Source organism: Pituophis catenifer, unplaced genomic scaffold (assembly GCF_029215685.1).
Source record: "Pituophis catenifer annectens isolate HBS135680 unplaced genomic scaffold, rPitCat1.0.hap2 SCAF_14, whole genome shotgun sequence".
In the NCBI taxonomy this organism is placed as follows: domain Eukaryota; kingdom Metazoa; phylum Chordata; class Lepidosauria; order Squamata; family Colubridae; genus Pituophis; species Pituophis catenifer.
This window is the reverse complement of record NW_027256894.1, coordinates 20,419,704-20,437,066: the sequence shown is the minus strand read 5'-3', so window position 1 is coordinate 20,437,066 and position 17,363 is coordinate 20,419,704. Positions and strand designations below refer to the sequence as shown.

General features: G+C 44.7%; 1 protein-coding gene across 1 annotated transcript in view; it reads left to right on the top strand.

Moving 5' to 3' along the window:
- Positions 1-17,363, top strand: part of CCDC33 (coiled-coil domain containing 33) — a 97,764-nt gene that overhangs the window by 821 nt on the left and 79,580 nt on the right. Inside the window, 5 exon segments of the mRNA XM_070953739.1 lie at positions 131-247; positions 250-605; positions 2,176-2,265; positions 2,268-2,288; positions 2,291-2,401. Coding sequence (XP_070809840.1) covers positions 131-247; positions 250-605; positions 2,176-2,265; positions 2,268-2,288; positions 2,291-2,401 — 695 coding nt within the window.

Below are 17,363 nucleotides of genomic sequence, written 5' to 3'. Positions count from 1 at the left end.
GCTATCCAGTCTCTTCTTAAAAACCTCCAATGTTGAAGCACCCACAATTTCTGGAGGCCAGCTGTTCCAGTAGTGCAATCTTCCAGTTGCACGGCAGATTTTTTTGCTCTTCTTCTTTTTTAAAATGTAGGTTTCTGCAAAAATGATAAAAACCATGATGCTCGGCTGCGGATTGAAGCTTTACGCCAGCGTGGGTCCTTCCTGAAGACCAACGTGAAGACAGGAGAAGCTTTCTTCGCAATTTACCCCGCACTAACCAGCCTAGAATAAACCTCTTTGCTAGCAAGGAGGAAGATTTATACCGTTATAGTGATATTATGGTGCTTCTCCGGGCTGGTGGCAATGACTTGGCCATGCATTGTGGGAGGTTGGCTTACACGGTATCGTTCCACGAGCACCGACCTGGAGCCAAGAGAGAAATACCCATCACGCCACGCCATCTTTTTCCTTTGGTCCCCCGCAAGGAAGATAAGATGCAGGTGGAGGTGGGAAGCTCTTACCTGGCACCCTTACAGCTGTTGGAGGTCCAGCCAGAGAGGACCCCAGGCAGTGCACTTAAACAACCATCTCAGGCGTCACCGACTGCAGAATCCCATATTCGTGGGGTAAGGCATGTCCAAGTATCAGAGTTATTCTGAATTGTATTTTATTTGTTTTTCTTTCGGGGTGTGTGTGTGTAAGTGTTGTGGTCTGCCAGCAGCCCACGGGAGCTGGCAGCGGAGTCAGACAGTGAGGAGGCTGGGAGGAACATGGGCCAGTCCTGGAGTCTGGGGAAGGCCCAGATGGGGGCTCTGCGTCGGAGGCAGAGATGGGACCAGGGCCATCTGGGAGCGATGAGCAGACTCCAGAGCCTCCAGAGTCGGACAGCAGAGAGGCAGAGGAACAGGAGGAGCCTGTTCCTAGTGCACGCATGCACAGAGCTGTCAGAAGGCAAGAGCAGCTAAAGCAAAAGGGACGACTCCGGAGTAAGGCCAGGAAATGATTGGCCCCTCCCATAAGGCTTAAAAGAGCAGCAAAAGCTCTTGGGCTCTTTTAGGAAAGCAACTTTGCTAAATCTGTTTTCCAGTCGGCGTCTCTTGTTTCTGAACTTCATGGGGCTTTGCCAAGAAAGGCCTTTGGGAGGGTGCCAAAGAAGATAAAGGTTTGTAATAAGCCCAATGGACTTCTTTTGAAGGACTTTGTTTTGCAATTAATTTGGACTAAGCTGGGAATGAAGTAATTCTCAGCTGTTATAATAAAATAGTTTTGTTTGAGACTAATTGTGTCCTGTAATGACTAAGTGAGCCTAGGTCACAACAGGAAGTGATGCAAGTGGATCAAAGAGGAAGGGGAATGTTTCATCTCCTTGGGGGGTGGGGTGGGGAAGCTTGGCTGTAAATGGAAGGACGGAACGCATCGTTGTTGGTCTTGGATGAGCAAAGTAGAGTGAATTGGGTGTAGGCCAGCTAAGAACTTCTAAGGGACTGTGGGAATGGCCTTGGGGGGCAGAAGGGAGGGCTGAAAAGGGACCACCGGCAATGTAAGAGGTGGCTGACAGAAAGGGCAATGGCAGGGAGAACATTTCAGAAAGGATCTGTCAAACACCCAGGAAATCAAAAGATCCGGGCAGTCACAAATGTATATAAAGATTTATTGAAGCTTATGCTCTCTACACAAGAAATCTGAACTACTAACGGTCAAGGGAAATTAAGAATATAAGGAATTCAAGGTGGGCTGGACTTAGATCTAATGTGGGCACGGAGAGACTTGAGACTGATGATGCATTTGACCCCACCCTCTGGCTCAGCTTTGTCATCTCCTACAGGATCCTCTCCAGTTTTCTGGAGAGTCAAAGGAAAGGAGGGGAGAAATACTTTCGGTCTTACAAGATTCTGTTCATGTAAGCTTAGAATAAAGATAGAGGAATCTTTGTTGCCCCTCTGAGCTCGGTTGTTCTCTTATAGACATTTTTATTACCAAACTAGGTAACATCATCAGTGCTAATAGGAAGTGAGATTTATATTGGCCCAATTTCCCCAATTCATACGGCTTGGGGAATTCTAGGAGTTGAAGTCCACCCATCTTCAAATTCCCAAGATTGAGAAACACTTGCCCCAAGGGATTCAGAGGTGGGATTGTGGCAGCCATTTTATTTTTATAGACTTCCTCAAGCAGGCATGCTTACTCTCTTCTTAGCGCTCGCCGTACGGCCCGCCGGAGTCCCAAAAAGAAGTCCCTGATGAAGACATCCAAGACTTTTTAGAAGAAGAACAATCCATCTTAGTGCTTCTTCTTCTTCTTCCTCATCCTCTCCTCCTCTTCTCTCGCACCAGCTTTGCCAAGGAGGTTGCCAAGCGATGCCAGTCTCCACCTGCCTTCTCCAGGAGATAGTCCAAAGCTGGCCTCTTTCTTCGGATTGCTGGTAGGTCAAAAATCTGCACAATCAACCATGAAAACACAACCTTTGCCTCAGGGGTGGGTTCTACTTATCTTTACTACCGGTTCGTGACGGGATCGTGCGTGCGTGCTTGCTTTGTTCGCAACGCGCCTTGCTTCTGAGCATGTGCAGATTACTTCTGGTGACGTCAGGGTCAGTGGGCGGAGCCTCCCGCTGGTTTTACTACCAGTTCTATAGAACCCGGGTCCGAACCAGGGGGACAACCCACCACTGCTTTGCCTGCTTCTCTTTGTCATCTGGGTCCAAACCAGGTTAATCCAACAAGGTCCAGAAGCTGTTCCTTCTTGGTTAGAGGTCCAAGGATTTGCTTGTTTGATTTATGTGTTAATTCAAGGGCAGATGTTTAATTCCCTCCACCAAGAGCTTTGCAAGTCCTCCCACAGCGTATTTTAGTCACTGCTAAAGTCAATGGTGGCAATTTTGCCTCGTTGCAGCAAACAGCAAACAGCCTGCTTTACTTTCATTTTCATTTTCAGCATAGCTTGATTAGCACAAGGGAAAAAAAAAATCTGCAGCAATTTACCTCTTTGCAGCAAGCAGCAGAGCCCTGCCAAAACAGCTGAGCACAAATCAGCTGAGAATCGGGAGGCCGATCCAATCAACTTGTGCTAATTAAGCTGTGCTGAAGCTGAAAGGAGCTGTTTCTTCTTTCTGTTGCTTGCAAGGAGGTAAACTGCTGGGAGGCAGAGGCCAAAGGGTGGGGGGCCAGTGGTGGGCGGGGCTACATTCGGTGTATAAGACGCACCTAAATTTTCACCCCCCCTTTTAGGGGGGAGAAAGGTGCGTCTTATACTCCGAAACATATGGTAATCAAAAGGTTTAGCACAAAATAAAAGAGTTTGGCAGATAAAACAAGTTGATAGACCCTGTGGGAAACGATTAAAAAAACTCAAAATGTATTCAGTAAAGATCTTGTTTTGAATAGCCCTGGTTTAAACCTGGCTGTTACCGTTGTAATTTTAGGACTTTTATCTAAATATTTACATCTTCAAAGTTGTCTCTTCTTAGCCTCTTATTTTAAATGTTTGAGGTTCAATGTTTTTACGGGCTGCTTTTGAAAGGGGATTGATGAATTTCAGCTGAAGGAATGGGTGACAAGAGCCTCCCCGGATGGGGAATGAAAACGTGGTCTTGTTGTGCTATTGTGAGAGTGACACCGATTGTGAGCTCATTGCTGGATGGCTGAGCATGGACAAAAGGGTACACATGTTTCTTAACGTCTGTGGATTAGCCTCTTGATGGGACGGTCCCCGTATTGGGGCCGTGATCTACTATGGCAACTTCTTCTTCTTTTAATAAGGCCATTTTATTCCAGCATTGTAAATAATTCTTGTTCTATCTTTGCCTTCAGCTTCTTCGCTCTTTTGTTTTTCCAAGCTGCAGAAAGTGTAACTTCTTTTTCTTAAATTAGCACCCACTTCCTATGTTTAGGAGCAATGTTTTCAAGAGGTATGAAGCTAAAGTTAGCAGTGATCTTCCAAGCTTCTTCTTCTTCTTCTTCTTCTTCTTCTTCTTCTTCTTCTTCTTCTTCTTCTTCTTCTTCTTCTTCTTCTTCTTCTTCTTCTTCTTCTTCTTCTTCTTCTTCTTCTTCTTCTTCTCCTTCTCCTTCTCCTTCTCCTTCCTCTTCTTGTCCTTCTCCTCCTCCACCAACTCCTCCTCTTCCTCCTCCTCCTCTTCCTCCTCCACCTCCTGCACTTCCTCCTCTTGTTCCTCCTCCTCCTCTTCCACCACCTCCTCCTCCTCTTCCTCCTCTTCTTCCTCCTCCTCTTCCACCTCCTCCATAGTATTTTAGTTTTTAGATTTCATCTTTTGTATTTTTTATCTCTTGTGTTTTTATCGAGGTGTGATATGAATGTGCCATATGATTAATAATAATAATAATAATAATAATAATAATAATAATAATAATAATAATTCACCTCTGCTTCTGCCTCTGTCTTTGGCTAATATGAATTATTACTTCTGCATAGTGGGAGAAATATTTGGGAATGCATAAATTGTGTGGCTGGCGAATTCTGGAAGTTGAAGTCCACACATCTTAAAGTTGTTAAGATCAGAAATGACCAAACAGGAGCCCAAAATTTACAAGGGAAGACATTTTGATCAGTGGCAGCACCAACAATTGTCTCATTCAGATTCTCATCCAAATTACCGATTTTCAGAGTACAACAGCTTCCATTTCCATCTTCAATTTGAAACCTATAAGATGTGATTGAATTGCCAGATGAATTAACATAAAAAGTCTAAATTACAAAAAAAAAAATGATCCTCGGTTTGAAAAATGATTTACCTTTGGGGAGCAATGAAAGCAGTGGTGTGTTTGTCAAGACAAGGCATTTTAAATCAGCTCTTGTGAAGGCATCCATGATGTGCAATAAAACTCCAAAGTTGATAATTTGTGATATCACATGTCAGTCATAAAAAGCCAAACAATTATAGATTCCTTTTTAATCTATTTGTGCGGTTTTCAGCTGAAGAACAAACAAAAGCAAACAAGAAGTTAAAAACACTTCAATCACTGAACCCTGAGCTTTGCAATTCTTGCATGAGAAAAATCTTTTGGCCAAAGATCTGTATCTGTGGATGGAAAGCAAAAATGCTCATGTGAAATAGGGAATGTCTTTCTTCTTTCTTTCTTTCCTTTCTTTCTTTCTTCTTCTTTCTTTCTTTTCTTTCTTTCTTTCTTTCTTTCTTTCTTTCTTTCTTTCTTTCTTTCCTTTTCCTTTCCTTCTTCCTTTCCTTCCTCTTCCTCCTCCCCCCTTCCCTTCTTTCCTTCCTTCCTTCCTTCCTTCCTTCCTTCCTTCCTTCCTTCCTTCCTTCCTTCCTTCCTTCCATGTCCCACCATCTTTCCTTCCTCCTTTCCTTTCCTTTCCTTTCCTTTCTTCCTTTCCTTTCCTTTCCTTTCCTTTCCTTTCCTTTCCTTTCCTTTCCTTTCCTTTCCCACCCTTTCCTTCCTTCCTTCCTTCCTTCCTTCCTTCCTTCCTTCCTTCCTTCCTTCCTTCCTTCTTTCCTTCCTTCCTTCCAAAGAACATCTTTGTTGTGCTTTTCTGATGAGGTTTTTGATATCCGGGGCATTTCATGAGAATGTGATTTAAATTAAGACAGTGACAGTGGCAAGACAACTCTGCGACAAATAAGTGGGACAATAAAAAGAATGGAGGAGAAAAGGGGGCAAGATAAGGAGAAAAAGAAGAAAAGAAAAAGACTTTCTAGGAACGAGAGAACAGCAAAGCCAGCTCAACAAACAGATTAAAACCTGGGCTGAAACCTCTTTGTTCTCACCTCTTTGTCCAAAGAAACTCAATCAGACATCAACCTTACAGAAAACCATGACAGGAATTTATTAGCAAAACCTTCAGGACAAAAGAGCCAAACAATGCTTTGGCTTGACTTAGAATTAACTTCATGTTGTCCTCAGATCTCCTTGTTGGTCCTTCTTTTGTGCAGAAGGAGACAAACGTACCCTTACATAGACCAGCTTGTTGGAAAAGCAGCCTGTGGATCCAGAGGGGTTAAAACCACAAATGCTAGGAAAGTGATGGTTAATCTTTTTGGGGCCGAGTGCCCAAAGAACACACATGTATGTGTAAGGTTGCCAGGTGTCCACTATTTGAGCGGACAGTCCGCTTTTTTCACATTATGTTCACTATTTTTTTTTCACAAAATAGTGGACATTTTTTTTATTCAAAAGCTTTATGATTGTATATTTTTTTAATATTTCTCAACGTTGTACTGAAATTAAAGAATTATTCCTTAAACACAAAGAATTGATCAAAGCTGCGCAGTCAAATAAAAAATACACACGACAGCAAATGTAAACTGTAACTTAATATTTTACATATTATTATAGTATATTTGATGTTTTGAATTTTAAGTAAAGTTTTGAAGTGATTATTTTAAGACGTGTTAAAATGTTTGTAAGAAAATATATAATTTAATTGTTTTTTTTTTTACTACTTAACCCCCCACCCCACCCCGCTTGTCCGCTATTTTTTGGAAGCAGATCTGGCAACCCTATGTACATGTGCCCAAACTCCCAAAATGCAATGCAAGTGCATGCACCCCCTGCATCCTATTTTGGCTTCCAGGTTGGTGCAGGAGGCTTCCCAGGCCCAAAATGGGGTGTGGGGGCACTGTGTGAGACCCGTTTTGGGCCTGAAAAGACTCCTGCACCAACCTGCCCCCCCATGCATGTGCGGCAGAGACCCAAAAACCAGCTGGCCGGCAGGAGGCGCACACACATGTGCGGTGGAACTGGGCTGGGGCGACGGCTGGCGTGCCCCATACAGAGAGGGCTTTGCATGCCACCTGTGGCACATGTGCCATAGGTTCACCATCATGGGCAGAAAAGGGTTGGCTTGGAAAACGCAGGGAGATACTGAGCTGGAGATGGAAAGGAGAGAATGATGGATGGGGAATTTCTGGACAATGTTATGCAATAATTGACCGACTCCTTAACAATGCCATGGAGGTCAATTGTGGGGAAGAAACAGGTTGATGTTTCAAAGGTGCTTTTCCAGAAAGGCAACTGGATTTTTTTTCTTGGTTTTTTTTTTTCTTCCTTGAAAATGTTTTGCTTCTCATCCAAGAAGCTTCTTCAGTTCTTCAGAACCGAAGAAGATCCTTGGATGAGAAGTGAAACGTTTTCAAGGGAAAAAGCAGAGGTGAAATCCAATTTTTTTTTAACTACCAGTTCTGTGGGCATGGCTTCCTAGACATGGTGTGGCTTGGTGGGCATGGCAGGGGAAGGATACTACAAAATCCCATTCCCACCCCCACTCCAGGGGAAGGATATTGCAAAATCCCCATTCCCTCCGCACTCCTGGGGGAAGGATAGTGCAAAATCTCCATTCCCACCAGTGGTGGGTTGCCCCCGGTTCGCACCGGTTCTATAGAACCGGTAGTAAAACCGGCGGGAGGCTCCGCCCACTGACCCCGATGTCATCAAAATGCTTCTGCGCATGTGCAGAAAAGCGCGTGCACGAGCAAAGCGAGCACGCGTGCGCACGGCCACCGTTACGAACCGGTAGTAAAGGTAAGTAGAACCCACTCCTGATTCCCACCCCACTCTGGGGCCAGCCAGAGGTGGTATTTGCCGGTTCTCCAAACTACTCAAAATTTCTGCTATCGGTTCTCCGAACTGCTCAAAATTTCCGCTACCGGTTCTCCAGAACCTGCTGGATTTCCTCTCTGGAAAAAAGTAAGGAAGTCCAGTTGCCTTTTGGAATAGCACCTTTGGGGCAAACATGACCTGGATGATTGAGGATCTCCTCTGATTGAGGGTTCAAGGCAGAAGGGCATCCAGCCGCGTAACAGAAAAGCAGAGCGACCTACAGCTATCTTCCCCCTCTTTATCCTGGGTAAATGCAAGGCCCCACATCTTTTGCCTATGTTTGCAATTTAGCCCTTTGTGCTGTTCCTTGCTTCGGCTGGTCACGGGGATCCGAAGGTCTCGAGCTTTTCACGGGGACCTCATGGTACGTGCCAGGAATCCGAGCTGCCGGACCGGAATGTGCTGCCGAGGGGAATTAGAAAAGGATTAGCAAAAGCTACAGCCGACGCGGGATGAATGAGGGCTAATATATATATATATATATATTTTACATCTTCATCAAATCTGTCCAGATAATGTATTTGCAGGCATGAGCAGGGACTCAAAGAATCCACTTGTGGAAATAGACATTTGAAATGAGTCTGTTATTACGATGCGCGAGAGAAGCACGAAGCAGAGGCGTCTTATGATCCTAACCCTTCTGCACACTGGAATAGATTAAACTGCGGCATGAGAGAGGTTTGTGCTGGAAGGATTAAAAATTTGGTCCTTTCTAATAGGTGGGTTTGCCTTAATACAGGTAGTTCTTGGCAGCGGTGAAAATTCAATTTTTTTTTTACTACCGGTTCTGTGGGCATGGCTTGGTGGGCGTGGCAGGGGAAGGATCCTGCAAAATCCCCATTCCCACCCCACTCCAGGGGAAGGACACTGCAAAATCCACATTCCCTCCCTGCTCCTGGGGGAAGGATATTGCAAAATCCCTATTCCCACCCCACTCTGGGGCCAGCCAAAGGTGGTATTTGCCAGTTCTCCGAACTACTCAAAATTTCCGCTACCGGTTCTCCAGAACTGGTCAGAACCTGCTGAAACCCACCTCTGCTCTCCATGGAAGTCTTGGTCTTCTCCTTTCCTTTTTGCAAATCTTGAGTTTCAACCTGCCTTTTCTTCTGAGTCCACTCTGGAGAAATCAAGGCTGGGTACACAGTGGAATGAATTAAGTGACTTGGAATTTAAGTGGACACAAAAGGAATCTTATTACAAATGTCAAACTTTTCCTTAAGCAAAATAATGGGATCCAAGCTGATCTCTGAAGGCAGAATTTATGGGCAATTTTCAGCCCCTAAAATCCAAGCGTCTTGTCTTTCCTTCTCTGGACAGATATGTGAGGGACCTATATTGACCTTCTGGATGGCTGGAGAGAATTCTCTATCAGGCCTGTGATGGATGATATTGAAGCCTGTCTCCTGTTCCCCAACCGTGTTGCCTTCTTGATGGATTTATCTAGCCCGTGACTGTCATTCATCAAGTCCTTTCCTATTGATCCCTTGGGCCCTGGTGGTTTTACAAGAATGCTTGGCTGTTCACCGGATTTGTCATGAAGACGTTGGCATGAAGCTTCGTGGGGTGTCCCCATATTCAAAGAAAACCCAACAGAGCTAAAAGGGACATATCTTTATCACTGGAAGCTTTCAAGAAGAGATTGGACTGCCATCTGTCAGAAATGGTGTAGGGTCTCCTGCTTGGATGGGGGGTTGGACTAGATGATCTCCAAGATCCCTTCCGACTCTGTTATTCTGTTATTATTCTGTTATTCAGAAGTTGTGGGAGCTTCATCCCTGAAATTTCATATGGCAGAGATACAATTATATCAAATAGGTCTTGGCCAAACATACTGGCCCTGCTTTCTCTGGGCTGCTTAAGCTTATAAATGTTGCCGATCAGCACACGGGGAGGGGACAATCTGCAAACTTTGGAGTGGCTGTCAAGCCAGGGTGATGGATTGATCAGCAGGCCTTGTCGAGCTGGGATGCAGAAGATGAAAAGGCCACACCGAGACCCCTTTGCAAAGGAGACGCCCCCCTCCTCAAGACCAGCTTGAACAAATGATTACTTACGTTCCGTCTAAGCCCTCTGCACTTTTCCATATTCCAATTTTGAGACACAAAAGCAGGCCGAGGAGGAAAGAAGGAAGGAAGGAAGGAAAAGAGAGAGAGAGAGAAAGAAAGAACGAAAAGAAAGAAAAGAAAGAAAGAAAGAAAGAAAGAAGGAAAGAAAGAAGGAAGGAAGGAAGGAAAGAAAGAAAGAAAGAAAGAAAGAAAGAAAGAAAGAAAGAAAGAAAGAAAGAAAGAAAGAAAGAAAGAAAGAAAGAAAGAAAGAAAAAAGAAAGAAAGAAAGAAAGAAGGACATACTGCAGGGGAAGAACTCAGAGGTCAGCCTGGAGTAGATTCAACGGGGGTTAACCTGAACGGGCTACCTGGGGGGGAAAAAGCCCTGTGCAGTTTTCCATATTCCAATTTTGAGACACAAAAGCAGGCCGAGGAGGAAGGAAGGAAGGAAGGAAGGGAAAGAGAGAGAGAAAGAAAGAAAGAAAGAAAGAAAGAAAGAAAGAAAGAAAAGAAAGAAAGAAAGAAAGAAAGAAAGGGAGAAGGATATACTTCAGGGAAAGAACTCAGAGGTCAGCCTGGAGAAGATGCAACGGGGGTTAACCTGAACGGGCTACCTGGGGGGGGGGAAAGCCGCTGCCGCCTTTGATACCCTGAACTGCAATCAGTTGTGAAACCTATAATGCATTAAAGAAAGGTAATTATGAGGTATTCACGAAGAGCTCCTTTTCTGGATAATAATCGCGCAGCTAGTGACAAACGCCTGCGTGTGCAAGACACTTAAATGGGCTTAAAAGGGGGAAATTGCTTTCTTTTTTAAAATACACTGAAAAGGGGGAAAATGCTTTCTATTATATAGAGGATGGGAAGGGGGGGTGGGGGAGAGGAGGGGTTTTTTTGCAGGAGCAAGGCTGACAAATGGAAGGCTGGTAGAAACTCTCCCGAGAAAGAAGGAGACAATGGGGAGGGCATTGAGCCAACGCTTCTTAATTATTTGCTGGATAAATTGGGCCAATTTTGCACAAATGGGTGGGAATGAATGGCACGAGAAAGGATCCCTCTACGGGGGGCTTCCAAGAATCAGAGTCGCTTCTCTCTCTTGAATAAATGGCTTCCTCGTTCATTTTTCCTTGGGAAATTTCCTTTTTTTTTTTTCTCCCTGGATTTTACAAGGGAAAACTGTTCTGCCTCAGCTACGGACCCCAAAGAGCGCAGCACACACAAAGTCCAATCAAACCTTAATTTACTAAATAAACCAGTCTTTTACAACAACGGCTGTTAATTAATTGCATTAACAGCCGCCAAGAATTCAAAGAATAATAACTGAAAACTTACTATGGTTGGCAGAATGCCGAGAAAAAATTTGCAGGAAGCTGATAAAATAAGTAAGACAAGACAAGAAGGTATGTGAACGAAGTTGTTCCCTGAAAATTGCTTCAGTCGGCGTTCCTCCTTAAATAGGCTAAGGAAGTGGCCAATTAGCCCCAAGCCTTACTCTCGAGGAGACCTCCTGACGAGCCACTCCTGCTTTTTGGCAGCTCTGCGCGCCTGTGCATTGAGAAGAGACTCCTTCTCTTCTTCCTCTTCACTTATGGCAGCTTCTGGAGGTTCTGAAGGCCCTGGCTGAATCCCCGCCTCTGGCACCACATCTTCTCCAGCCTCCTCATTGTCTGACTTGAGTACCAGCTGCACAGGCTGCTGGCACAGTACCACACCAGCCTCCTCACTGTCTGAATTAGCTACTAGCTGCACAGGCCGAGTATGGGCCACAACAAAAACTTAGGATGGAACTAGGAAGCGCCAAAGAGCTCCTGAGACAGTGCAAAGGGCAACATTCGAGGACAGTCCAACCACATTGTTTAATTGCTGCCAAGGGATTAATATGGCAAAAAAAGAGAGAGAAAAAGATGGAAGAACAATGAACTCTGTGGCAGAAAGAAGGATAAACCCATAAAGATATCATGCTATGCAGTGGTGGGATTCAAATAATTTAACAACCGGTTCTCTGCCATAATGACCGGCTGGGTGGCCACCGTGGGCGTGGTCATGGGGTGTGACAGGCAGCACTTGCCCCATTTCCTCCCGATCAGCTGGGACTCGGGAGGCAGAGAATAGATGGGGGCGGGGCCAGTCAGAATTTTTACTAACGGTTCTCCGAACTACCCAAAATTTCTGCTACCAGTTCTCCAGAACTGGTCGGAACCTGCTGAAACCCACTTCTGCTTCTTTATAAGGGATAGTTTCTCCCTTCCGTGACCTTGTTCAGCAGGGTGGGCTTGTCAGGTGAAAAAGCACAGATGAATCAAGAGGCACTTAGCTCTTTCTGTCTTTTTTTTTTAAAGCGTCCTGCGTACTTGAAATATAAACATCGGGTCCTGGTGTCTGCAGAGTTTAGTCTTCTTCCCACAAACAGTTCAACATCAAAGCAACCGACATCCTCAAAGCCAGGATGGCGTCATCTAATTTGAGAACAAAACATTTATTTTCAGCAAAGATCCTGAAATCTCGGCTCTGAACTGGGTACTACCAGTTTGCATTGTGCCTGCGTGCTCACTTCACTCTCTCTCTCACGTGCTCTTCTGTGCATGGGCAGATCACCTAGGACAGTGATGGCTAACCTTTTTGCCGTTGTGTGCCAAAAGCGGAGGGGCGCAGGGAGGTCATGCCCACGTGTGCCCAAATCCATAATTCAGTGCGCCTCGCCACCCATGCATGTGTGCTCCCCACGCTTTTGGCACGTGATGGCACAGTGGGCCCAGTAGGCCCGTTTTTTCGCCCTCCCCAGCTCCAGAAGCTTTCTTGGAGCCTGGGGAGGGCAAAAACAGCCTTCCCCGGAGGCCAGAAATGGCCCATTTGCCAACTTCCGGTGGGACTGGAAGGCCCGTTTTTCACCTTCCTAGGCTCCAGAGCCTTTCTAGGAGCCTGAGGGCGAAAACGGGCTTCTCCACCCTCCTGGAGGCCCTTCGGAGGCCGGAAATAGCCTGTTTCCTGACTTCTGGTGGGCCCGGAAGGCCCAAAAGCTGAGCTAGGGAAACACTTGCGTGCCCACCGATATGGCTCCGCGTGCCACCTGTGGCACGCATGCCATAGGTTCGCCATCACGGACCTATGATGACGTCCGGGTCAGTGGGTGGAGCCTCCCACAGGTTTTATTACCGGTTCTTGCGAACCGGTCTGAACTGGGGGCAACCCACCACTGCTCTGAACTACTGTAGAGGTAGCCCTTGACTTACAAACGTTCATTTCGTGATGGGGATGTCGCAATAGTCATAAGTGTGAAAAACGGCCATAAGTCACTTTTTTCAGTGCTATAGTAACTTTGGATGGTCATTAAATGAAGTGTTGTAAGCAGAATTACCCATACTTCATCTCGGCATTGTATATTTGCAGCCTTCTGCTGCTTCAACGGCTAGTCAGAAATCATCAGGAGTAACTAATTTGCTGTTAAATTATCTCTCCTCGGTGCCCCCAGCTATTCATCGATGCTACGTCCAATTATGCAGCGTTGATAATTGCTGTATCACCTGTTTTGTTTCCCGAGCTGACATCCAGTGAGGTCCCAGGCTTTTTCTGAGGCGCTCCTTGATTAAAATTTTCTTTTCCTTAGGTCAGATGTTGGCAAGGGAACAAACATCTCAGCCTGCTAATTGCTTTCTGCAAAAAAAAAAAAAAAAATCGCCCCAAAGTCGTATGTTAAGGACCTGATTGTTGGCAAACTGCTTTGAGCATTTCAAGGATTTACCCCATCTCTCTGGGGAAAGGAGATCGGAATCAATCGGGGGGGAAAATGACCCCCTTCTTAAAAATCTTCCTTCCTAAAGTTCATTGCTTTCCGATTTCTCCATCTCCTTTCTTGCAATGTTCCAAGAGGTGAATTCCTCCATAAAATTACTTCCGAGGTTTCAAGGAAGCAGAGCCAGGATGGAGCCTGCACCATTCCAGCTGGGCATTAATAGACCTTCAAATGAGATTTCGCAGCCTTAAATCTGATTATTTGGAGCGCCGGGGTTTTCCCTAGAGAGCGCAAAGGAATAGGGGGGGGGGAAGCCTAACCCACCCACCCACATATCTCGCCATACCACTGTTTAGGTTTTGCAAAAGTCAACCGAATTGTAAAGTAAAACCAAGCAACCTCGCTTTTTGTGCGCGTGTGTGTGTGAGAGTCGGGCGCAAGGAAAATATTGCAGAACACTGCATTGCTAACGTTCCTTGTTACACTCTTGAAAACAAACAGCCAAAATGAGCCACGGAAGAGTTTTTAAAAAAATCCTTTGTAAGCCTATCAGGAGACAAATTAACATGGCGACCTGCTAAAGATCAGAAACGAAAAATGGTTTTTGCCCTCCATTGCTATTCTACGAGATGGTTTGCCTAGACTCAGAGACGTAGAAGCAGTGGTGAAATTTAAAATTTGTTACTGCTGGTTCTGTGGGCGTGGCTTGGTGGGGGGAAAATGTGGGTGGGCGTGGCCAACTTTTTTTTTTAAAAAAACTTTTAAAACCATTTTTTCTACAACCTCTTCGGCCGAGGAGAGGGTTGGTAGTTTTAAATTTCTGGGCATTTATATCTCGGAGGACCTCTCATGGACTGTCAATGCTGAGATGCTTGTGAAGAAGGCACAGAAGAGGCTGTACTTCCTGAGAATGCTCAGGAAGATAAATCTATCTCAGCATCTACTTCTCTCCTACTATCGCAGCACCATTGAGAGTCTCCTGACATACGGCATTCTTGCATGGTATGGGAGCAGCTCTGCAGCGGATAAAAAAGCTCTACAGAGAATCATTAAAACTGCCCAGAATATCATCGGACTCCAGCTACCATCCCTGGACGACATCTTCGAATCTCACTGTTTGAGGAAGTTGCGTAACATTCTCAGAGACTCTTCCCATCCTGCTTACAATCTTTTTGGACTGTTGCCTTCTGGCAGAAGATACGGAACAATTAAAACTCGGACCACACGTTTTTCCAAATAGTTTTTATCCCAGAGCTATAATTGCCCTCAACAATGAACTAAAGGGCCACCATCAGTGAGATGTTGGACAGCATTACTTGGTCTGTTGTGTGGATGTTTGGGTGGTTTAGGGGTGGGAAATTTGCGGTAGGTGGGAGTGTGTTTGGGGATTGTTATATGTGTTGGACCTGGTCTTCGGGTGTTAAGTGAATTTTGTTGTATGGGTATACTGTGTATACACATACAATGACAATAAAGTTATTATTATTATTTTGTTCTCTTTGTCAGAAATGAGACTTGTTTCCCGTCTTCTTGGCTGCTTCTTGTCTAGCTGTTTTGTTTATGTTTGTTACGGCTATATTTAGTTCGCACAAGGACTTTTCATCTGGTTTTACTAGTGCCCAGGGAACCGTTGAGTTAAGAAAGCTTACGCTGCAGTCACTTCATCTTCATATTATTTTATGACGTCTCCAGAGAAGGATAACGCTCCCCGCGTGTTTGCAACAACTGATCGTAAATCACACGTGGGGGAAGGTTTAGGCCTTGTCGAAGGAGATCTTAACAAGAAGAGGTGACTCCTGGCTCTCGGTGAAACACTCTCTGATATTATGTGATCAAATTGGAGAAAGAGATCACCCAAAGTTCTGGAATTCATGGGACCAATTGATGAAGTGTTACGTCAGGAGACTCACAACCGATGCAACTGTGCAAGTGTTTCTCCCTGGTTTTCTGAGCCATTTGATCCATGATCTCTTTCCTCTTTGCAATTCTGAACGTGACACCTGCAATTGGCATGGTGATTGTCCTGAATTTGATGTCACCTTGATATTTATTTATTTATTTATTTATTTATTTATTTATTTATTTATTCAACTTGTATGCCACCTTTCTCCAAAGACTCAAGGCGGCTTACAATGCATTTAAAAACCATATATAAAACATTAAAAGTTAAACCATTAAAAACAATTAAAACCCATTCTCTACACTTCAAACCAAGAGTGCTTTAAGCTCTGGAAATTGGTTAGCATCCTCCATCAAGTATCAAACAGGAAGTTCATGAGAAGGTGCACAGAATACCCATTGTTGCCCGTTTTGCTAGGCAACCCTACGAAAAGTCTTTAAAAATATACTCAGAATGCCTTGGTAGTTGTCAAGGTGAGATCCTGTTGGCCTCGGAAGAGTGAAGCTGATGACATCACAACCAGTCAGTTGTGATGGAACCCGCAAGCTTCCGCTCAACTCCACGGTTCAGTAGACACGTTCATTCCTTTGTCGAACCTCCAGCCGATGATGGAGAAGCTCCCTGGAAGTTAGAATGGAACAAGCCCTCTTCTCTTTTAAAGTGCTGGAAGCAATTGTGATGATAAACACTGCAGCTGGGTCACACTTTCACACACAAAAGGTAGTAGTGCTACTGTAAGAAATTATTCTGAAGTAACCGACGAGAATCCAGAATTGCCTGAAGAAATGGCTGATGAAACCGATGAAGAGACATCTAACTTGGAGGTGAGTTGACCTGATTCTCCAGCTGCAGGTGAATGCCAGAAGAATGGGAAAATCTAGAATTGCGTTGTGTCATATTTTAGCAAGGAAAAGGGTGGGGAGAGAGCTGCATTATGACTAATGGCAGTGGAAAATAACAGAATAACAGAATTGGAAGGGATCTTGGAGGACTTCTACTCCAACATTCTGCTCAAGGAGGAAACCCTTCACCATTTCAGACAAATGGTTGTCCAATCTCTTCTCAAAAACCCTCCAGTGATGGAGCACTTACAACCTCTGAAGGCAAGTCGTTCCACTGATTAATTGTTCTGACTTTCAGGAAATTTCTCCTTAGTTCTAGGTTGTTTCTCTCCTTGGTTAGTTTCCATCCATTGGTGCTTCTCCTGTCTTCAGATGCTTTGGAGAATAGCTTGACTCCCTCTTCTTTCTGGCAGTCCCTCAAATATTGGAACACTGCTATCATGTCACCCCCTCGTCCTTCTCTTTATCAGACAAAACGTACCCTATTAACAGTTGTTGCTTTTTGCTGGGACCCCAATAACAGAAGAGAAGGAGCCCATGATTGAATTCCCTGTTGGTCTTTTCCCTATTAGCTTTTGTAAAACAGTATCTTGAATGGACGCAAGCACAATATTTTCAAGGAAGATGTTACACTCTGTTAGAATGAACCCCAAGAAATATGGAGACCATTAAATCGATCATACTGACGGAGAGCCAAACAAGATGGTAGCTTGGTGGATTGTATGGCTCTAGCAACTTCTTGACTTTTTGTATACATACAGACACACAAACACAAAGTGACATCACAGGTGGCTCTCTTTGGGATCCAAGAAATATAGTATCAGTCAAGTTGTTTTTTTTTCTAGACAGAAATATTGGAATCCACCTTCAAATATAGGGTTGTGGGTTCCATTAATTCAGTTTCTGCTTCTTTATTGTCTCAAAAAAATTTGCACCACCTTATTGGCTCAGTGGCTAAGATGCTGAGCTTGTTGATCGAAAGTTCGAGTCCCTAGTGCCGCGTAATGTGGTGAGCTCCCATTACTTGTCCCAGCTTCTGCCAACCTAGCAGTTCGAAAGCAGGTTAAAAAAATGCAAGTAGAAAAATAGGGACCACGTTTGATGGGAAGGGAACAGCGTTCCGTGCGCCTTTGGCATTGAGTCATGCCGGCCACATGACCACGGAGACGTCTTCAGACAGCGCTGGCTCTTCGGCTTTGAAACAGAGATGAGCACCGCCCCCTAGAGTCGGGAATGACTAGCACATATGTGCGAGGGGAACTTTTACCTTTTATATTTTTATTTCTTGAAGAATCC